Genomic DNA, 21255 nt, shown 5'->3' with positions numbered 1-21255 from the left:
TTGAAACAACAACTTTATTAGCACCTGGCACTAGGCGGAGAGAGGCGGTAAGCTGCGAGGAGGAAAGGGGCTAATCGAACTCACGGCTGGCTGTGGACCAATCCTGCTAAGCGGAGAATCGCTGTGGCCGGACGACGGGGCGTCGAGACAAGAAGAAAGACGTTGGCAACTCAGAGGACTGGTTGCGACGTTAAGACAAGAAAGCAAGGCCTTTAAGCAGGGATTCGGGCTGGACGTGGGGGTGGGCCAAAGCGAAGCGGGAAACAGGAAACTACAACTCCCACAAGGCCTAGGGCCACGTCCTGCCGTCCTCGGCCCCTGAGCGTGATGGGACAAGTAGTTTTGCGAACGGCTTAATCTAGAGATTTAAGAGGTTGGAAGCTAAGAGGCCCGGGGCTTCCGGAGGTCGCGGAGATGGAATTGGAGCAGAGAGAAGGGTAAGTGGCTGAGCCCTTGTGAAAAACTGCGAATCCCAGAAAACAGCAGCTGCATTGTGTGCAACCATATGAGCTTTTACACTGAGGTCTGATGGGGGTTGTAGTTCATGCAACTGCTTTACCTTAGAACCCTTTTATGGACTGGGGTCTGGACTGGTGCATCCTGAGGGAGGAGAAGGCTAGGGGTTTGGACTGCTGGATCTGAGAGACGGGGAGGTTGGAAGCCAGGACTCTTGCGTCTGGTTGAGGGTTGGGGCTTGGACTCCCTGGGTCCTTGGAGAGAAAAAGTCTGGAGGTCTGGACTCTTGGATCTTGGGAGGAGGGGGTCAGGGCTTGAACCCTATGGGTGCTGCGAAGGAGGGGTTGGGGACCTGGTCTCCCGGGTCTGAGGGAGGAGAGCTGGGGGCCTGGATTCTATGGTCTGAGGGAGGAGGGGCTGGGGGCCTGGATCCCTGGGTCTGAGGGAGGAGGGGCTGGGGGCCTGGATCTCTGGGTCTGAGGGATTAGGGGCTGGGGGCCTGGACTCCCAGGTGTGAGGGAAAAGGGGCTGGGGTTTGGGCTCCTGGTTCAGTGGGAGAAGGGACTGGGAATCCAGGATCCAGTGCCCCTGAGCCTTTCCCTGCCCCTCAGGACCATGGCAGCCGTGGGCTTTGAGGAGTTCTCAGCGCCGCCAGGCTCGGAGTTGGCGCTGCCTCCCCTATTTGGGGGCCACATCCTGGAGAGCGAGCTGGAGACGGAAGTGGAGTTTGTGTCAGGTGGTCTGGGTGGCTCAGGACTCCGGGAGCGAGATGAAGAGGAAGAGGCAGCCCGGGGTCGGCGGCGGCGCCAGCGGGAATTAAATCGCAGAAAGTACCAGGCACTAGGTCGGCGCTGCCGGGAGATCGAGCAGGTAGGTGAGTGAGGATCCCCCTGTTTTGGGGTCCCCTGGCGTAAACTACCGCCCCCGGCAATCTCTGCCTTTCCACATGTCCAGCCTTTCTTGGCTTGCTGAAGGAATCCTCCGCTTATATGTATATTCACTCATTTAGCATGCATTATGTGTCTGGCCCTGTGCCAAGGCCCTGGAAGGGCCATCTCCCGTGGAGCTTCCCTGACAACCCAGATGGGTCCTCCGATGTCTCCTGGGGGCCTCTCAGTGTGTGGCACCGCTCACAGGTGAAAGCCCAAGCTCTTCACATCTCCCATACCTCTGCCAGGATTCACTCCTCTCGACTCATTCATTCTGCCTCTTGAATGTCTCTGGACCCTTCTCCTTCCCTCCATCCCCACAGCTGCCAAACTCCAACTCCAACTGTCTGGGCTGAATGACTACATCAGCCTCCTTGCTGAGAATGAGGATGGGCCGGGCACAGTGGCTCATGCCTGTAACCCCAGCACTGTGGGAGGCTGAGGCAGGCAGATCACCCAAGGTTAGGAGTTCGAGACCAGCCTGGCCAACATGGTGAAACCCCGTCTCTACTAAAATACAAAAAATTAGCCGGACGTGGTGGTATGTGCCTGTAATCCCAGCTACTTGGGAGGCTAAGGCAGGAGAATCGCTTGAACCCAGGAGGCAGAGGTTGCAGTGAGCCAAGATCGCACCACTGCACTCCAGCCTGGGCAACAGAGTAAGACTCCGTCTCAAAAAAACACAAAATAAAAACAACAACAAAAACCTTCACAGCTTTTTGAGACATTCTCCCACACCAAGTCTTTTCCAGGACTAATATTCTGTTGCATGGCATGGAGCTGTTTTGAGCAGGGGAGGGATGGAGTCAGATCTGGGTTAAGGAAGATTCCTCACGGCCCCTGTGGGAGGCAGACCAAACGGAGGAGGCCTGGATTGGGAGAGCGAGAAACTGAAGCCATCATGCCTGAGTGAGGGCGGGCGGTGGGTGCGTCCTGGGAGTGAGGCTGGTCTTGAACTCCTGACCTCAAGTGATCCACTCACCTTGGCCTCCCAAAATGCTAGGATTACAGGCATGAGCCACCGCACCTGGCCTCAACTCTTAATGACAGTGTTGGGGAGTTCTGTAAGGAGAGAGGCTAGAGGCCAGAGGCATATTGCAAACCCTGTTTAACAGATGGACACCAAGGCCCAGACGGATCCAATTGGAGCCTCTGCTCTTTTTTTTTTTTTTTTTTGAGACGGAGTCTCGCTCTGTCGCCCAGGCTGGAGTGCAGTGGCCGGATCTCAGCTCACTGCAAGCTCCACCTCTGGGGTTTACGCCATTCTCCTGCCTCAGCCTCCCGAGTAGCTGGGACTACAGGCGCCCGCCACCTGGCCCGGCTAGTTTTTTGTATTTTTTTTTAGTAGAGACGGGGTTTCACCGTGTTAGCCAGGATGGTCTCGACCTCCTGACCTCGTGATCCGCCCGTCTCGGCCTCCCAAAGTGCTGGGATTACAGGCTTGAGCCACCGTGCCCGGCTGCCTCTGCTCTTAATCCACCCCCAGGAATAGATTATTCCTATTTTACTAGTGTAGAAAATCAAGGCTCAGAGAGATTAAGTAATGCACCCAAGCTCAGAGCTCAGCAGTGGCAGATCTGAGATTTTTTTTTGAGACAGGGTCTTGCTCTGTTGCCCAGGCTGGAGTGCAGTGGCATGACTGTGGCTCACTGCAGCCTCAACATCCTGGGCTCTAGCAATCTCAGCCTCCAAAGGAACTGGGACTACAGCCACCAAGGCCAGCTAATTTTTTTTTTTTTTTGTAGTGTTGGGGTCTCACTCTGTTGCCCAGGCTGGTGTCAAACTCGAGTGATCCTCCTGTCTTGGCCTCTCAAAGTGCTGGGATTATAGGCATGAGCCACTGTGCCAGGCCAGAGCTGAGACTTGAACTCCAGTCTTTTTCTTTTTTTTTTTTTTTTCAGATGGGAGTTTCGCTCTTGTTGCCCAGGCTGGAGTGCAGCGGTGTGATCTTGGCTCGCTGCAACCTCCACCTTCTGGGTTCAAGCGATTCTCCTGCCTCAGTCTCCCGAGTAGCTGGGATTACAGGCATGCACCACCACACCTGGCTAATTTTGTAGTTTTTTTTTTTTTTTTAAGTAGAGACAGGGTTTCATCATGTTGTCCGAGCTGGTCTGCAACTCCTGACCTCAGCCTCCCTAGTAGCTGAGATTACAGGCATGCACCACACATCCGGGTAATTTTTGTATCTTTAGTAAAGACGGGGTTTCACCATGTTGGTCAGGCTGGTTTCGAACTCCTGACCTTGAATAATCTGCCCACCTCGGCCTCCCAAGGCGTTAGCCACCGCGCCTGGCCTGGTGTGTTTCGACTTAATGGGAGGTTTGGGGTCTCTGAGCAGGTAACAGTTGCCTTGAGACTTGGAGTGGGGAGTGAGCTGTACGGACAGCTGGGGAGAGGGTCCAGGTAGAGGAACAGCATGCGGAAGGCCCCCACGGGAGGGCACTCAGGACTGTGGCATGGTGAGAGGGGAGCCGGGGGGAGGGGAAGGTGGAAGGACCTCAGCCCACACGATGGCCTTTGACCAGTCTCCCCGGAGCCTAGTCCGTGCCCCATTAAACATCCGTTGAACAAATGAACGGGAGCCGTGGGATCCAGCTGATGGGCATTCCCACCTCACAGGTGAACGAGCGGGTCCTGAACAGGCTCCATCAGGTGCAGAGGATAACTCGGAGGCTGCAGCAGGAGCGGAGGTAACCCCTTCTCCGTCCTCTCTGGGCCCCTAAGCCTCGGCTCCCAAACGCTCCCAGTCCCTCTGGTCTCTCCCCACTCCCACGTCCGCCCAACCCTCACAAGCCACTAGGAGGAGAGGCAGGAGATGAGGGCCGGGGGCTGAGGCAAACGGAGGAAGAGTGCATTCGGTCTTGGAGGAGAGACCTGAGCACTAGGACTGAGGGAGGGCCGGCTGGAGGGGGCTGCGCGCCGGGACTGAGCGAGGGCCCAGGGCCGGCTGGAGGGGGCTGCTCCTCCTGAAGGGAGGGAACAGCAGGATGGAAGGCACAAAATGCAAGCTTTTTTTTTTTTTTTTTTTTTTTGCGGTGTGACTCTAAGCAAGCAGTGCCCCTTCTCTGAGCTGTTTCCTGTCAACTAAGGGCAGTGCCAATATCATGAGGCTGCAGCGGGGTTAAGCCGGAGCTTCCCACTGTGCATCTCCACAAAACCTGCCCCGGTGGCTGCTGCCCCTGCCAGTGTCCCTGTCCCAGCAAAATGGGAGCAAGCTTGGTAGGAATGGCTCCACGTTGCTGAGTCAACCACGGTTCTCATCTTGGTCCTCGGCTCAGGCTCGGCGCAGTGACCCAGGGCTATGTGCTCTTCCCCGGAGCCCATTCTTGCCATCCTGGTCACCCGGCAGCCTGGGGTCTCCTGCCTTTCAGGCTGTTCCTTCTTGGCCGCCTTTGCTAGTTCATCCTCCTTTCCCCAAAGCTGAAACCTGCGGCTCCCAGGGTTCCTCCGTCCGCACCCGTGCCGTCCAGCACGGTAGCCGCCGGCCACTGGTGAGATTTTCACCTAAGTTGAAATAAGAACTCTGTCACTCTTGCCACACACCAAGTGCTTAGGAACAGCCATAGGCAGCCACTGGCTGCTGACTTGGACAGCAGATCAGACCACACCCATCCCCTGGGGAAGTGCAGCTGGGTCATGCAGGTCAACCACTTTAAAGGCCACCTAGGCTGGGCACAGCGGCTCACACTTGTAATCCCAGCACTTTGGGAGGCCAAGGCGGGTGGATCACAAGGTCAGGAGTTCGAGACCAGCCTGGCCAACACAGTGAAACCCTGTCTCTACTAAAACTACAAAAAAAAAAATGGTGGCACACACCTGTAGTCCCAGCTACTTGGGTACTCGGGAGGCTGAGGCAGGAGAATCCCTTGAACCCGGGAGGCGGAGCTTGCAGTGAGCCGAGATTGCAGCACTGCACTCCAGCCTGGGTGACACAGCGAGACTCCGTCTCAAAAAAAAAAAAAAAAAAAAAAAGTCACCTAAATGCAGCCGACTTCCGAGTTCCATCCACAGCTTTCTGAATCCTGTGTTCATTTGTCTGCTGCCTACTGGACAGCTGTCCTGCTTATCCACTGTGCATCTGAAGTTAACCTTGATCTTCCCCCACATCTACCCCATGTCAGGGAATAACTCCACCTCCCACTGCCTGGGGCACTTTGTTTCTCTCAGCCCCACATCCATCCATCACAACCTATCACCTCTACTCCTAGAATATATCCAGAACCCCGCATCTTCTCACTCTTCTGCCGCCAACCTGGGCCTGGGGACACAGCCTCTTGCTTGGATTACTCCTCTCTGGCCTCCCTGCCTCTCCTTTGGCCCCAAGTCTCCTCTTAAACAGCCTGGGTGAGCCGCACCTTTCCCTGTTTGTACCTTTAGTCAATTTTTTTTTTTTTTGAGACAGAGTCTCACTCTGTTGCCCAGGCTGGAGTGCAGTGGCGTGATGTTGGCTCACTGCAAGCTCCGCCTCCCGGGTATCGCCATTCTCCTACCTCAGCCTCCTGAGTAGCTGGGACTACAGCTTTAGCCAAGATTTTTAAGATCAGGAGAGTTTACGAAAGGGATCAGTGTCCTTTCAGGTTAAAACATGCGAGAGTTAAGGAAGCATCTGTGTATGCAAAACCTCCCTGAATCATTGAGGACAGCTAAGTGAGAATCAGGCTTTCTGCACTGTTGGCCCGGAGCCCAGCCCTGTGATTCTGCAAGTGTGGCCCCTGGACTGGCAGCATCAGTGCCACCTGGGAACTTGGTGCAAATGCAAGTTCTCAGGCCCCACCAGGCCTGCTGTATCTGAAATGTGGGACTAGTCCTTCTAAAATGTCAGACAGACCAAGCCCCTCCTCTGCTCCTCTGTGGTGGCTCTCAGCTGACTCGGAGTAAAGGCGAACGTCCTGCAGCAGCCGACCAGGCCCTGCCTCAGAGGGCCCCTTACGCCCGCCTGCCTGCTGCACTGGAAACCAGGCGCATGTACTCTGCACCCACCTCAGGGCGTCTGCACCTGCCGCTCCTTCCGCCGCTCCCTCGCCAGCTTGGTGAGGCGTCTGTCACCATCTTTTGAAGTTCCAAGCCCGGTATCACCTGCCTTCTTCCCACTTTCTGACCTGTTGTGTTTGGCTGGTTTGCTTATTGTCTGTCTCCCCTGCAACCCTGACTCTGTAAGCACAGGGGCCTTTGTTGCCCGATGTGTCCCTGGCACAGTCGCTGGAGCAGCATACAGGGCAGAGTGGGCACTCGGTGCACGTGGAACCAACGAGGTCTGTGTGAAAAACATCCTGGCCCGGCGCGGTGGCTCACGCCTGGAATCCCAGCACTTTGGGAGGCCGAGGCAGGCGGATCACCTGAGGTCAGGAGTTCAAGACCAGCCTGGCCAACACGGTGAAACCCTGTCTCTACTAAAAATACAAAAATTAGCTGGGCGTGGTTGCAGGTGCTTGTCATCCCAGCTACTCGGGAGGCTGAGGCAGGAGAATCACTTGAACCCGGGAGGTGGAGGTTGTGGTGAGCCGAGATGGCGCCACTGCACTCCAGCCTGGGCCACAGAATGAGAGTCCACCTCAAAACAGCAACAAACCTGCCAGGCGCTGGTGCAGAGGAAGCAGCCCATCCATTAGAGCTTTAAAACTAAGGATCTCTGGAGGCAGGGGCCGGGGAAAGAAGAGAAGGGGTGTTGATAAGAGGCGAGGTCATTAGGAGCGTTCTGCACTCCCCTCTCTTATCAATAAACATGAGAACCCACAGATGAATGTTTACTAGGTACCGACATCACTGTATAAGTACAGAAATCGTCTGGTGTCACCGCTTCAGTGTCACCACTGCAACATCCAGCCCAGCCGAGGGTTTCATGTCGTTGTAGAGCAGGAAACTCGGCCTCAGAATGGTCGTCTTGTCTTGCTTGAGGGCTCAAGGCTGGTCAAGGGCGTGGCTCCCAGGCCTCCAATGCCAGAGCTCAGGACCGTCTGGGTCCAGGACAGCTTTGGTGTTGAGTGGAGTGAGAGCTGAGCTCTATCCTGTGGCCCTTTTCCCCAGCGGCTAGGAGGTAACTTACTCCATGGGTGGCTTCTCCCCCTGAGCAGGTTCCTCATGAGAGTGCTGGACTCCTATGGGGATGACTACCGGGCCAGCCAGTTCACCATTGTGCTAGAGGTGAGTGTTGGGCCTCCAGGAGGGTCAGGAACTGGGAGCCCAGGTCGCAGCCATCACCTACCTCCCCCTCCTCCCCGCCAGGATGAGGGCAGCCAGGGCACGGATGCTCCCACCCCAGGCAATGCTGAGAATGAGCCTCCAGAGAAGGAGGCACTGTCCCCGCCCAGAAGGACTCCTGCACCCCCAGAACCTGGCAGCCCAGCGCCCGGCGAGGGGCCCAGTGGGCGGAAGAGGCGGCGAGTGCCGCGGGATGGACGCCGAGCAGGAACTGCGCTGACTCCAGAGCTGGCTCCGGTGCAGGTAAGGAAGTGGGGGGACTCAAGGGGAGGGACCGGGGCCCCAGAGCTGGCTCCGGTGCAGGTGAGGAAGTGGGGGGACTCAAGGGGAGGGACCGGGGCCCCAGAGCTGGCTCCGGTGCAGGTGAGGGTGGGGGGACTCAAGGGGAGGGACCGGGGCCCCAGAGCTGGCTCCGGTGCAGGTGAGGGTGGGGGGACTCAAGGGGAGAGGCCGGGGCCAGGGCTGGGGCTGAGTCAGGTTCAGGGCTCTTGGGTTTTGGTTTTGCACCCTGAGGGGCCCAGGGCTGGGGAAAGTTGGGAGAAAAGAGGTGAACCAGGATGTGTTGGAGGCCTAGGATCAGGCAGGGAAGTAGTTGGAAAAAGTGGGGCAAAGGCTTGGGTGAAAAGGAGGCAAAGTTGGAAAGGGAAGGAGGAAGACCTGGAGAAGGAAAAATAGCTAGACAAGGATAGGAGTAGAGGAGAAGGCAGGATCAGAGGAAGGATCAGAGGAGATGGGGTGGAAGGGAAGGCCCAGTGCGGGGAAGAAAGCTGGAAGAACATCTGGACCCAGAAACACTGGGATTGCTCTGAAGTGTGAGGAGGAAGGTGACTGGTCTGGGAAGACAAGAACGGTGAGGCTGGCCGGGTGCAGTGGCCCATGTCTGTAATCCCAGCACTTTGGGAGGCCTACATGGGGGGGTCACTTGATGCCAGGAGTTTGAGACCAGCCTGAGCAACATACTGTGACTCCTATCTCTACCAAAAAGAAGAAAAAGTTAGGCATGATTGGCATGTGCCTATAGTCCCAAGCTGCTTGGGAAGCGGAGGTGGGAGGATCACTGGAGCCTGGGAGGCAGAGGCTGCAGTGAACTGTGATGGCACCACTGTACTCCAGACCCTGTCTCTTTAAAAATCAAAACAAACTGAAAACAAAAATGGTGAAGCTGATGGGATTTTCTGGATTCCCAGGCCTATTAACACCTTGTTCCTTATCTCCTGCAGATTAAGGTCGAGGAAGACTTTGGCTTTGAAGCAGATGAGGCCCTGGATTCCAGCTGGGTTTCTCGGGGTCCAGACAAACTGCTGCCCTACCCAACTCTGGCCAGCCCAGCCTCTGACTGACCCATGCCCAGTAAACTGAGCCCACACTCACCCTGGCCACCGTCTACTTGTTCCCACCTCTGATCACACACATGCCCACGCTCTGGAGTTGGTTTTCACATTTTTATTGGGAGCCGTGGGAGGGGCCGCCTCTGTCAGCGAAGATGCTCACAGTTTCTTCAGCCACTCCAGGCTGGGGCCCTGAGGGTCCTGGGGGTGGCTGGGCACATCCGGCATGTTCCCATCATCACGGACGGGCACTGTGGGACAGGAGGCAGGCCACTGAGACCAGCACGTCTCCAGAGTCCTGGAGAGAAGAGCTGGTCTGTCGCTTTATGTTCAGAGAGGGAAGGGGGACCCCAGGGCTGAGAGGAGGGGATGGGTCAGAGAATCAGTGATGCAGAAAGAGGTAGGAAATACAGAGACTGAGAGACACGGAAAACCAGAGAGACAGCACGCGAGAGCCTGCGCGAGAGCAAGCTAGGGTCAAAAGAGATGGGGAACCAGGACAGAAACCTGAAAAGATGGAGACCGAGAAAACAACAGATGGGAACCCAGAGAGGGACAGAAATGTGGAAAGGTAATAGAAACTCGAAGCACAAACACAGAATAGTATACAAATTATATCTCAATTCTTAAAAAATGGAACAGGGAATCCAGGCACCACTGCTCAATCTCTGATGCCTGCTCAGGAAACACCTGCCCACAACTGCCCCTACCCCAGCCCAGGGACGCTGGACCCATCCCAGCGATCCCTGCCTGGCCCCTACTCACCTGGGTAGTTGTAGGGCGTGGCCTTGTTGATCATGATGGAGTACTTGAAGTAGGGGCTGAAGGAGGGCATAATTATAGCTGTGGAGAGACACAGGGGTGAGCCCCAGGGGAAGGTGGCTCTGAGGAGAGGGGAAGAGAAGCTGAGCCTTGGCAAAGATAAACTGCAAAGTGGGAGGGCAGCAGGGAGGGCCTCCAGGAGGATCCTTGGTACCCCGGGATCCCTACTTATAGACAGGAGGGCTTAAAACTCTTGGGGGGTTAAGTGGAGGTAGGGGTGGGAGTCTAACACTCACAGATACATGGGGCCTAGAGGAGGAAGCACTGGGGTTGGTCGTGGAATGAGTACATTTTGAGTGTAGGGGTCATCATGGAGCATCCTGTGGGTAGTGTCATGGGACTATTCTGGAGAAATTAAGACTGTTACACATTTGGCCAGGCACAGTGGCTCATGCCTGTAATCCCAGCACTTTGGGAGGCAAAGGTGGGCAGATCACCTGAGGTCAGGAGTTCACGACCATCCTGGACAACATGATGAATCCCCATCTCTACTAAAGATACAAAAATTAGCCGGTCATGGCGGCAGGAGCCTGTAATCTCAGGTCCTCAGCAGGCTGAGGCAGGAGAATCCCCTTGAGCCTGGGAGGCAGAGGTTGCAGTGAGCCCACATTGTGCCACTGCACTCCAGCCTGGGCAACAGAGACTCTGTCGCAAAAAAAAAAAAAAAAAGTTACAAACTGGAGAAGGAAGGTTTGCACAAACAACAGTCACTGACAAGTCACAGTCCATCTAGGGTGGGAGCCAGGAGTCCTGGAGGATGGGGTACAGTGCATAAGAGGAATGTTCTGGGCCAGCACTGTCTGACAGATGGTAAGAGCCAGGTATATTATTTTATATCTTCTAGTAGCCACAGTAAAAATAAGATATAGATGAAACAAATTTTAAGAAACATACTTGGCTGGGTGAGGTGGCTAATGCCTGTAATCCCAGGATTCTAGGAGGCTGAGGCCGGTGGATCACCTGAGGTCAGGAGTTCGAGACCAGCCTGACCAATGTGGTGAAACCCTGTCTCTACTAAAAATACAAAAAATTAGCCAGGTGTAGTGGCATGCGCCTGTAATCCCAGCTACCCAGGAGGCTGAGACAGGAGAATCGCTTGAACCCGGGAGGCAGAGGTTGCAGTGAGTTGAGATCAGGCCATTGCACTCCAGCCTAGACGAAAGCCAAACTCCGTCTCAAAAAAACAAAAACAGACCAAAAAACACCATGGTATATCCAAACATCACTTCAACATGTAATCAACAAAAGACGACTGGTAGTTTACATACACTTATACTAGGTGTTTGAAATCCAGTGTGTCTTATACCACCTCAATTCATACCAGCCTCGCTTCAAGTGCTCAGTGGCCAGGTGTGGCTGGTGGCTGCCAGATCGAACAAGTGTTCAGAACCTTACCTAGTGACTGGCTGGTGGACCAACAGTACTGACAAGACCTGGAAACTCTTCAAAAATGCAGAATCCCATGCCCCACCCCAGAACTACAGAATTAGAACCCACAGTTTGGCCAGGCGCATTGGCTCACTCCGGTAATCCCAGTACTTTGGGAAGGCGGATCACTTGCGGTCAGGAGTTCAAGACCAGCCTGAACAACATGGTGAAACTTCATCTCTACTAAAAATACAAAAATTAGCCAGGCATGGTGGTACGTGCCATCCCTGTAATCCCAGGGGTGAGCAGTGGCTCACCCAGCACTTTGGGAGGCAGAGGAGGGTGGATCACGAGGTCAGGAGATCAAGACCATCCTGGCTAACACGGCAAAACCCTGTCTCTACTAAAAATACAAAAAAATTAGCCGGGCGTGGTGGTGGGCACCTGTAGTCCCAGCTACTCGGGAGGCCGAGGCAGGGGAATCCCTTGAACCCGGGAGGCTGAGTTTGCAGTGAGCCGGGATCGCGTCACTGCACATCAGCCTGGGTGACAGTGAGACTCCATCTCCAAAAAAAAAAAAGGATGCATCCCCATCCCTGCAGGAACTGCGGTGCTAATTAAGGTGTCAGTAGCACAGTTCCAGGGCAGAGGGCTGAGGTTTTCAATCAGCAAGGCGACACATTAGGATCATAGAGGGATTTTCACAAGACACAGCTTCCCCAGCCCCACCTCCAACCAAACCAACTCAATTCAGAATGTGGGAGAGGGGAGATGAAAGGGAGGAGGAGGATCTGGACTTTATTTTTGGTGCTCAGGTGTTGTTAATGCATAAACAGGGTTGAGAACGTCTCATTTAGAGGGGTTAAGAGCGTATTGGGTAGGGGGAGCGGAATGCGGGGGGCGGTGGAGACGTTATAATGGGTATGGGGATAGACAAGGGGATGTCGTGGGGGTGCAGACACACTGGAGGGGACCCGAGAGCGGCGACAGGGCTTTAGGAGTACAAGATGGAGGGATGTAGGGGGACGGGGGTGGACGATGCAAGTTTGCGCCTGAAGCACTCACGCACCGAGGCCCCCGATGACGAAGGACGCGACCAGCACTGGCTCCTTGTCCCAGGCATTCTTGAGGAAGGCGCCGAGTCCTGAAGGGGTGGCGAGGAGGGTCACCACCCCTGCAAGGGGCTGCCCCCGGTGACCTCTAACACTCTCGTGCCACCCCTGCCCTGGAGGAGCCCCCTCGTGACTTCTGCGTCCCCCTCTAGCACGGACCCCATCGCCTCCACCACTGCCCTGCCGCACCTCAGTCCCAGGACCGCCCGGAGGTTCCCGGTACCACCCGAGCCCCGCGCACCACCGGCACCTGCACTTACTCGCAGCCATCTTGGTCTCGGCGGCGACACCGGCGAGGACGCGGAGCACTCTGGGAGTTGTGGTCCCTCTGTGCAAGGTTCCGCTTTCGGAGTCTGCGCGTGCGCACTAGCGCAGAACAAAGACGGAGCCGCGGAGGTAAAGGAAGTAGTGCCAGGAGCAAGCGCAAGCCTGACTTTGCGGACCTGCGTGGAATCTCCTTAGTTTCTGCCTATAAGTCGCTCCGGGGTGACTAGTCCTCCTACTGAGACCACCTAAGGCGGAACAAAATAGTCCTCATTTTATAGTTTATGTATGAAAGCCCATTTTACAGATGAAGAAACTGAGCCCGGGAGAAGGTGAATGACTAACTTATCCTTCGAGGTCTCAGCTCAACATCAGCTCGTCCTGGAAGCGCTAGGTCTCATCCCAGATGGGTTAGGAGCTTTCTGCGGGCTCTCACAGTGCCCTGTTACCGCCATTATAGCTCAGATCACTTTAGAAACTGACCTGGTCTGGGTCTTTCAGTCGGACTGGTGGCAGCTGCTTGAGAGCAGTAACGGCGTCTGAGTTCCCTCTGTGCCTGCCAACATCGCACAGCGAGGGTCTGCCACGTAATAGGTGCTAATCTTTTTTGTTTTTTCTTTTCTGAGACTGAGTCGCCCAGGCTGGAGTGCACTGGCGCGATCTCGGCTCACAGCAACCTCCGCCTCCGGGGTTCAAGCGATTCTCCTGCCTCAGCCTCCTGAGTAGCTGGGATTACAGGCGCGCGCCTCCACACCAGGCTAATTTTTTTATTTTTAGTAAAGACGGGGTTTCTCCATGTTGGTCAGGCTGGTCTCCAACTTCCCGACCTCAGGTGATCCGCCCGCCTTGGCCTCCCAAAGTGCTGGGATTACAGGCGTAAGCCACCGCGCCTGGCCTATGGGTGCTAATTTTAATCAGTCAATCAATCAATCAATCACAGTATCACAGCAAGAGCCTGGCACATAATAGGTGCTAATTTTTATCTGTCAACCAATCTATCGATCAATTAATCACAGCAAGGGCCTGGCACATAATTGGTGTTAATTTTTATCTATCAATCAATCAATTGTAGCAAGGGCCTGGCACTTAATAGGTGGTAATTTTTATCTATCTATCTATCTATCTATCATAGCAAAGGCCTGGCACATAATAGATGCTAATTTTTATCTATCTGTCTGTCTATCACAGCAAGGGCCTGGCACATAATAGATGCTAGTTTTTATCTATCTATCTATCTATCTATCTTATCTATCTATCTATCTCAGCAAGGGCCTGGCACATAATAGATGCTAAATTTTTTTCTTTCTTTTTTTCTTTCTTTCAATCACAGCAAGGGTCTGGCACATAATAGGTTCTTTTTTAAAAAACAGATATCTTTCTGTCTGTCTGTCTGTATTTGAAGACATGGTCTCACTCTATATCACCCAGGCTGGAGTGCGGTGGCACAATTTATTTATTTTTTAGACAGGGTCTCGCCCAAGCTGCTCTTGAACTCTTGGGCTCAAGCGATCCTCCTGCCTCCGCCTCCTGACTAGTATTTGTCTCTAGAGTTAAATTAATGAACACCACAGGTTATGACTGACCCCCCCGCTAACCTTTTACACAGCGCCATAGGGCTATGACACAGTCACCCACAGGCCCCCACCTCGATCCTCTCTTCCTTAAACGACGATCTGGGTCTGGCTTTCTGATGTTTCCTCATTTCCTGGGAGGGGAGAGGATGCAACCAAGCCCTGACTCCAGCTGCAGCGGTTATCTGCCCACCATGGCCCTGGTGCTGATCCTCCAGCTGCTGACCCTCTGTGAGCCGCCCCTTCCTTCTCCTTGGATTCCTGGATGGGGTGGGGGGCAGAAAGAGAGAGAGAATGGAGACCCAGACACCCTGCAGGGGGACCAGGCAGCACTAGCTGGAGCTTTGGGATTCTAGGTTCAAATAAAGAACAGGACGGGGGCCCAGACCCCTGGGTCCTAAAGCAAGGGAACACAGATTCCCGAAAGAGGAAGGAGGTGGTGACAGGTATCTCTGGATCTTGAGGCAGGAAGAGGATAGGGGACAGGGAGGACTCCTAGATTCTCATATGGGAGGGGGATGGAAGCCAGGGGGGTGGCTGGGAACAGGGCTCTTAGCTCCTGAGAGAAGAGGGAAATGGGGACCCAGATTCCTGAACCCAGGAGAGGAGAAGCTCTCCGATTACTGTCCCCTGAAAGGTGGAGTTCAAGGGACTGAACTCTTGGGTGCCCAGCCCAGGGGGGTCTGCGTTCACACTTCTTCAGTGGGTGGGCAGTGGAAGTCTGAATTTCTGTCTACTGAGACAGGAGGAGGGAGGGATAAGATTCTCATTTCCCAGAGGAGAGACGAGCTGGGGACTCAGATTCTGGGGCTACCAGTGAGATGGGGCTGGCCACAAAGGGCTTTGGAAGAAACTCGCTGTTGGGCACAGTGGCTCACGCCTGTAATCCCAGCACTTTGGGAGGCTGAGGCGGGTGGATCACCTGAGGACAGGAGTTCAAGACCAGCCTGACCAACATGGCGAAACCCTGTCTCTACTAAAAATACAAAAATTAGCCTGGTGTGATGGCGGGCACCTGTAGTCCCGGCTACTAGGGAGGCTGAGGCAGAAGAATCGCTTGAACCTGGGAGGCAGAGGTTGCAGTGAGCTGAGATCACACCACTACACTCCAGCCTGGGCAGCAGAGCAAGACTCTGTCTCAGACAAAAAAAAAAAAAAAAGGGGCCGGGCGCGGTGGCTCAAGCCTGTAATCCCAGCACTTTGGGAGGCCGAGACGGGCGGATCACGAGGTCAGGAGATCGAGACCATCCTGGCTAATATGGTGAAACCCCGTCTCTACTAAAAATACAAAAAACTAGCCGGCGACGAGGCGGGCGCCTGTAGTCCCAGCTACTCGGGAGGCTGAGACAGGAGAATGGCGTGAACCCGGGAGGCGGAGCTTGCAGTGAGCTGAGATCCGGCCACTGCACTCCAGCCTGGGCGGCAGAGCAAGACTCCGTCTCAAAAAATAAAAAAAAATAAAATAAAATAAAATAAAATAAAAAAAAATAAAAAAAAATTAAAAAAAAGGAACTAGTCCCTCAACCTTCTACAGGGCCTCTGTGTCACACGGACATTACTCCATCTGGTGAGTAGCTGCCCCATCCACTCTCCTTTATGTCACTGACACCCCTTTTCCAACTACTCAGATTTTATTTTGGTGCCCAATCCCATCCCAGAAGTCCTTCTTTTCCTCCCTCCCTCCCTCCATTCCTTCCTTCCTTCCTTCCTTCTTTTCTCATTCCCCTTAGTGGTCATTATAGGTGAGTACTGAAGAGCAGGAACTTCTGAGGCAGAGGCCTCAGTTTCACCACCGTATTCATTTATATGACTTTGAACAAGCCACAGCTTGCTAAGACTCCATTTCCTTCTCTGTAAAATGGGCCGCTGTGAGATTTCATCAAATCACATGTGCAAAGCCCTAAGCCTGCCACAGTGCAGGGCTTAAGAAATAGGGTCTTGGACTGGGCACAGCGGCTCATGTCTATAATCCCAGCACTTTGGGAGGCCGAGGTGGGCGGATCATGAAGTCAGATCGAGACCATCCTGGCTAACACAGTGAATCCCCATCTCTACTAAAAATACAAAAAAAAAAAAAAAAAAAACATTATCTGGACGTGGTGGGACGTGTCTGTAATCCCAGCTACTCAGGAGGCTGAGGCAGGAGAATCACTTGAACCCGGGAGGCGGAGGTTGCAGTGAGCCGAGATCGCGCCACTGCACTCCAGCCTGGGCGACAGGGTGAGACTCCGTCTCAAAAACAAAAACAACAAACAAAAACTCTCTTGGAGATATTTCAATGTCACTATAGCTATTTCTACCTTTGTTTGTTTGTTTGTTTATTTATTTTGAGACGAGTCTCTGTCGCCCAGGTTGGAGTGCAGTAGTGCAATCTCAGCTTGCTGCAACCACCTCCTGGGTTCAAGGGATTCTCCTGCCTCAGCCTCCCAAGTAGCTGGGACTACAGGCATGCGCCACAATGCCCAGATAATTTTTGTATTTTTAGTAGAGACGGGGTTTCACCATGTTGGTCAGGCTGGTCTGGAACTCCTGACCTCAGGTGATCCCTCTGCCTTGGCCTCCCAAAGTGCTGGGATTACAAACATAAGCCCGCTCACCCAACCCTTATTTTTATTTATTTATTTTTAAAGACGCTTCATTCTGTCACCCAGGCTGGAGTGCAGTGGCTCTATCATAGCTTACTGCAGCTTTGAACTCCTGGGCTCAGGCAATCCTCCAGCCTCAGCCTCCCAAAGTGCACGTCATCATGGAGTTCTCACTCTGTTGCCCAGGCTGGAGTGCAGTGGCATGATCTTGGCTAACTGCAACCTCCGCCTCTAGGGTTCAAGCAATTCTCCTGCTCAGCCTCCCAAACAGCTGGGACTACAAGCTAGCACCACCACACCCGACTAATTTTTGTGTTTTTAGTTGAGACAGGATTTCACCATGCTGGCCAAGCTGGTCTTGAACTCCTGACCTCAGGTGATCCACCCACCTTGGCCTCCCAAAGTGCTGGGATTACAGCCATAAGCCACCACACCCGGCAGCCTTCCTATACTCTTAATTTGGGTGATTTGTGAATAAGTGATGTCTGCCAGTACTGTCATTTGTCCTCTAGTTTTGTCTTTTAGCATACACAACTTAAGAAATTTGAAGTGGTCAAATTAATTAATGTTCCATAGAATTTCTTATTTTATATTTTAAGAAGCCTTCCTTACCCGAAGACAAATATATTTTCCTATAGTTTTTTGAATAATTTTATAGTTAAAAAAATGAAACACAGGTAGGTCTTTAATCTGAAAGTTGTTTTGGGAAATGGTGTGAGGTAGGGATCCAACATTTTTTTTTTCTTTCCAATAGTACGTTTTGGCAACTCTTGAAATACTATATTGCAAATATTCTGGAAAGTTATTTAAAATTAGAGTTCTGGCTGGGTATGGTGGCTCATACCTGTAATCCCAGCACTTTGGGAGGCCAAGGTGGGAGGATTGCTTGAGCCCAGGAGTTGGAGACTAGCCTGGGCAACATAGCGAATGCTTGTCTCTACTAAAAATTAATAAAAAATTAGCCTTGTGTAGAGAGGCATGTGCCTGTGGTCCCAGTTACTCAGGAGGCTCAGGTGGATTGTTTGAGCCCAGGAGGTTGAGGCTGCAGTGAGCTCAGAACACGCCACTGCACTCCCACCTGAACATCAGTGTAAGACCCTGCCTCAAAAAAAAACAAAAAACCAAAAAAAGTCTGGGCACAGTGGCACAAGCTTGTAAACTTAGCACTTTGGGAGGCCAAGGTGGGAGGATTGCTTGAGGCTGGTAGTTCAAGACCAGCCTGGCCAACATAGGGAGACACCCCCATCTCATTACTTAAAAAAATAAAAATAAAATTACAGAGTTCTGGGACCTGACTACTGTGTTTACAAACTGTGGAGTAAAGCTCAGAAGTTTCTGTCCTGCCCCTCTGATTTGCACCTGGTTTTAACAAGCCTTGATTGTAGTCCAGTCTCTCCCTGATTTTACAAACAGGAAACTGAGACTGAGAAAGGGGCAGTAATCGTTCAAGGTGATTTTCCTCCTTCCCCAACTTCCCTGTCATCTTCTGGGGCTCCCAGGAGGCCTGAGGACCCAGGCAGCCCTGTTTATTCAGTCCCTCCAGCTTTATACCCCAAGCCATGGCTGGGAGCTCAGCCGCTACAGTTGTGACCCCTGGGGTCAATGTGACCTTGAGGTGCCGGGCACCCCAACCCGCCTGGAGATTTGGACTTTTCAAGCTTGGAGAGATCGGTCCCCTTCTCTTCCGGGATGTGTCCTCCGAGCTGGCAGAATTCTTTCTGGAGGAGGTGACTCCAGCCCAAGGGGGAAGTTACCACTGCTGCTACCGGAGGCCAGACTGGAGGCCGGGTGTCTGGTCCCAGCCCAGCGATCCCCTGGAACTGCTGGTGACAGGTGAGGTCCTGGGGTCGGGGAGGAGAAGCGGATGGAACAAGGGAGGTAGGGGAGGGACAGAGAGATACAGGGAAAGAGAGAGCGAGGCGGGCAAACTGATACATTCACAGACACAAGAAGAGAAATACAGAGATACTGGGGGGGAGAGAGGGGGCGCGGCAGACAGAAGGAGAGAGAGAGGTAGAGTGAGGGGAGAGAGAAAGAGAGAGGCAGAAGGAGAAAGAGAGGCAGAGAGAAAGACAGACCAAGGCAGAGAGAGAGGCAAAGAGAAAGAGACAGAGGCAGAGAGAGGAAGAGAGAGAGAGACAGGCAGAGGGAAAGAGAGAGACAGGCAGAGAGAAAGAGAGACAGAGAGAGAGACAGAGGCAGAAAGAGAAAGAGAGCGAGCGAGCTGCAGGCCCTCACGCGGCCGCCGACTCTCACCCCGTCTCCGCAGAGCAGCTGCCGCGGCCGTCGCTGGTGGCGCTGCCCGGGCCGGTGGTGACTCCCGGCGCCAACGTAAGCCTGCGCTGCGCCGGCCGCCTGCGGAACATGAGCTTCGTGCTGTACCGCGAGGGCGTGGCGGCCCCGCTGCAGTACCGCGACTCCGCGCAGCCCTGGGCTGACTTCCCGCTGCTGGGCGCCCGCGCTCCCGGCACCTACAGCTGCTACTACCACACGCCCTCCGCGCCCTACGTGCTGTCGCAGCGCAGTGAGGCGCTGGTCATCAGCTGGGAAGGTGAGGGCCCTGCCGCCCGGCCCGCCTCCCCAGCCCCAGGAAGGCAGGCCCCGGCCCCTCCTCCCTCAGACCCAGGAGTCCAGGTCCAGCCCCTCCTCCCTCAGACCCAGGAGTCCAGGCCCCCGGCCCCTCCTCCCTCAGACCCAGGAGTCCGGGCCCCAGCCCCTCCTCCTCAGACCCAGGAGTCCAGGCCCCCGGCCCCTCCTCCCTCAGACCCAGGAGTCCGGGTCCCAGCCCCTCCTCCCTCAGACCCAGGAGTCCAGGGCCCCAGTCCGTCCTCCCTCAGACCCAGAAGCCTAGGCCCCCAGTCCCTCCTCCCTCAGACCCAGGAGTCCGGGCCCCAGTCCGTCCTCCCTCAGACCCAGAAGCCTAGGCCCCCAGTCCCTCCTCCCTCAGACCCAGGAGTCCAGGTCCAGCCCCTCCTCCCTCAGACCCAGGAGTCCAGGCCCCGGCCCCTCCTCCCTCAGACCCAGGAGTCCAGACCCCCGGCCCCTCCTCCTCAGACACTGGAGTCCAGACCCCCGGCCCCTCCTCCTCAGACACTGGAGTCCAGACCCCCGGCCCCTCCTCCCTCAGTCCCAGGAGTCCAGACCCCCAGCCCCTCCTCCCTCAGACCCAGGATTCCCGGGCTCCAGTGCCTCTTCCCTCAGACCCAGGAGTCCAGGCCCCCAGTCCCTCCTTCCTGGACCCAGGAGTTGAAACCTCCATCGACTCCCCCTCAGCTTTGAGACTGAGGAGTCAGGTTCCCAAGTCCACCCCAGGGCTGGAAACCTGGAGTTCAGGGCCCAGACTTCGGGGTCCAGGAGCTGACGGCCCCTTTCTCCCGGCTCCGCCCGCAGACTCTAGCTCCTCCGACTACACTCGGGGGAACCTTGTCCGTCTGGGGCTGGCCGGTCTGGTCCTCATCTCCCTGGGCGCACTGGTCACTTTTGACTGGCGCAGCGAGAACCGCGCTCCTGCTGGTGTCCGCCCTTGAGCCCCAGGGGCGCTGCAACCCCAGAAGACTTCCAACCTGAGTGGTGGAGAAGCTGGGACCTTGTCCTGGACTGTCCTTTCCTGCAGCCCTGCAGCCCTGCTGGCTGAGCCCCGAGGAACTGCCCTTCGACACCCCTGTGCCCTGTGCTGTGGCTTCTTTCCGGGCCTTTCCCAAGGAGTAGCTGAGTGGAAGACGCGATCAGTGGTTAAGACTTCCAAGCCAGAAGACAGAGGGTTCGAATCCCGGGGCTGCCGTCTACTCACTGTGGTAGTAGTAGCAGCTACAGAGAGGTAGCAGTGAGAGGGGAAGCCAGCTGGACTTCCTGGGTCGAGTGGAGACTTGGAGAACTTTTCTGTCTTACAAGAGGATTGTAAAATGGACCAATCAGCAGGACATGGGCGGGGACAAATAAGGGAATAAAAGCTAGCTAGCAGTGGCAACCTGCTCGGGTCCCCTTCCAGGCTGTGGAAGCTGTCTTCTCTTGCTCTTCACAATAAAGTTTGCTGCTGCTCACTCTTTGGGTCCATGCCATCTTTAAGAGCTGTCACACTCACCGCAAAGGTTTGCAGCTCCATTCTTGAAGTCAGCGAGACCACAAACCCACTGGAAGGAACCAACTCCGGTCACAGTGGCAGCATTGAGAAAGCACCCTTCCCAACTCTCTCTCGCCTGGACGGTCAAATGGATGCACTGATAAAACCCATTTCATAGGATTGTTGTAGGATTCAGTGGGTAATACATATAAAACATTTAAAACAGTAACTGGCCCGTAGTAAGTGCTCGATAAATGTGAGCTACCCTGTTACACCGATTTCTACCAGACTCATTGCTGAAAAGAAGGTCTCACCTTTTTTCCATCAAGCATAATCAAGCACAACTTTTTTTTTTTTTTTTTTTTTTTTTGAGAGAAGATCTCACTCCATCACCCAGGCTGTAGTACAGTGGCGCGATCTCGGTTCACTGCAACCTCTGCCTCCCGGGTTCAAGTGATTCTCGTGCCTCAGCCTCCTGAGTAGCTGGGATTACGGGTGTGCACCACCACGCCCAGCTAAGTTTTGTATTTTTAATAGAGATAGAGTTTAGCCATATTGGCCA

General features: G+C 54.4%; 3 protein-coding genes across 6 annotated transcripts; 2 read left to right on the top strand and 1 right to left on the bottom strand.

The window, feature by feature from the left end:
* The first annotated feature begins 1 nt into the window (after position 1).
* Positions 2-8960, top strand: TFPT (TCF3 fusion partner). 2 transcript variants are annotated; one of them, XM_033229083.1, is made up of 6 exons: positions 2-437; positions 1068-1326; positions 4005-4075; positions 7457-7526; positions 7608-7886; positions 8005-8941. In XM_033229083.1, the coding sequence occupies exons 1-6, from the start codon at positions 415-417 to the stop codon at positions 8053-8055; spliced, it is 753 nt and encodes a 250-aa protein (XP_033084974.1). In that variant the 5' UTR covers positions 2-414; the 3' UTR covers positions 8056-8941. The 2 variants fall into 2 exon arrangements, with proteins under 2 accessions (XP_033084974.1, XP_033084973.1); XM_033229082.1 differs by having other exon boundaries at positions 3-437; positions 7608-7826; positions 8804-8960.
* Positions 8961-9011: 51 nt separating this feature from the next.
* On the bottom strand, positions 9012-19025 carry NDUFA3 (NADH:ubiquinone oxidoreductase subunit A3). 3 transcript variants are annotated; one of them, XM_033229085.1, is made up of 5 exons: positions 18890-19025; positions 12464-12725; positions 12171-12245; positions 9677-9754; positions 9012-9209 (listed from the first exon to the last, which is right to left on the bottom strand). In XM_033229085.1, the coding sequence occupies exons 2-5, from the start codon at positions 12481-12483 to the stop codon at positions 9071-9073; spliced, it is 312 nt and encodes a 103-aa protein (XP_033084976.1). In that variant the 5' UTR covers positions 12484-12725; positions 18890-19025; the 3' UTR covers positions 9012-9070. The 3 variants fall into 3 exon arrangements, with proteins under 3 accessions (XP_033084976.1, XP_033084977.1, XP_033084978.1); XM_033229086.1 differs by lacking the exon at positions 18890-19025 and having other exon boundaries at positions 12474-12725; XM_033229087.1 differs by lacking the exon at positions 18890-19025 and having other exon boundaries at positions 9012-9162; positions 12474-12653.
* On the top strand, positions 14183-20679 carry OSCAR (osteoclast associated Ig-like receptor). Its single transcript, XM_033229080.1, is given in 5 exon segments — positions 14183-14279; positions 18168-18209; positions 18212-18466; positions 18903-19184; positions 20024-20679. Coding segments are annotated over 5 exon segments (798 nt in total). The 5' UTR covers positions 14183-14197; the 3' UTR covers positions 20161-20679.
* Positions 20680-21255: the final 576 nt, after the last annotated feature.

Source organism: Trachypithecus francoisi, unplaced genomic scaffold (assembly GCF_009764315.1).
Source record: "Trachypithecus francoisi isolate TF-2019V2 unplaced genomic scaffold, Tfra_2.0 Lachesis_group12, whole genome shotgun sequence".
NCBI classification, from domain to species: Eukaryota; Metazoa; Chordata; class Mammalia; order Primates; family Cercopithecidae; genus Trachypithecus; species Trachypithecus francoisi.
This window is presented reverse-complemented; position numbering and strand designations above follow the sequence as displayed.

Bases quoted from the DNA above. Each gene is read 5' to 3' on its own strand.
- TFPT (XM_033229082.1), top strand. From the start codon at position 415: ATGGAATTGGAGCAGAGAGAAGG. The intron at 1,327-4,004 runs GTAGGTGAGTGA...CCCACCTCACAG, and splicing joins GCTGCCGGGAGATCGAGCAG to GTGAACGAGCGGGTCCTGAA. The intron at 7,527-7,607 runs GTGAGTGTTGGG...CCTCCCCGCCAG, and splicing joins AGTTCACCATTGTGCTAGAG to GATGAGGGCAGCCAGGGCAC.
- NDUFA3 (XM_033229085.1), bottom strand. From the start codon at position 12,483: ATGGCTGCGAGTAAGTGCAG. The intron at 12,246-12,463 runs GTGCCGGTGGTG...CCACCCCTTCAG, and splicing joins ATGGCTGCGAGTAAGTGCAG to GACTCGGCGCCTTCCTCAAG. The intron at 9,755-12,170 runs GTGCGTGAGTGC...GTCTCTCCACAG, and splicing joins CTTCGTCATCGGGGGCCTCG to CTATAATTATGCCCTCCTTC.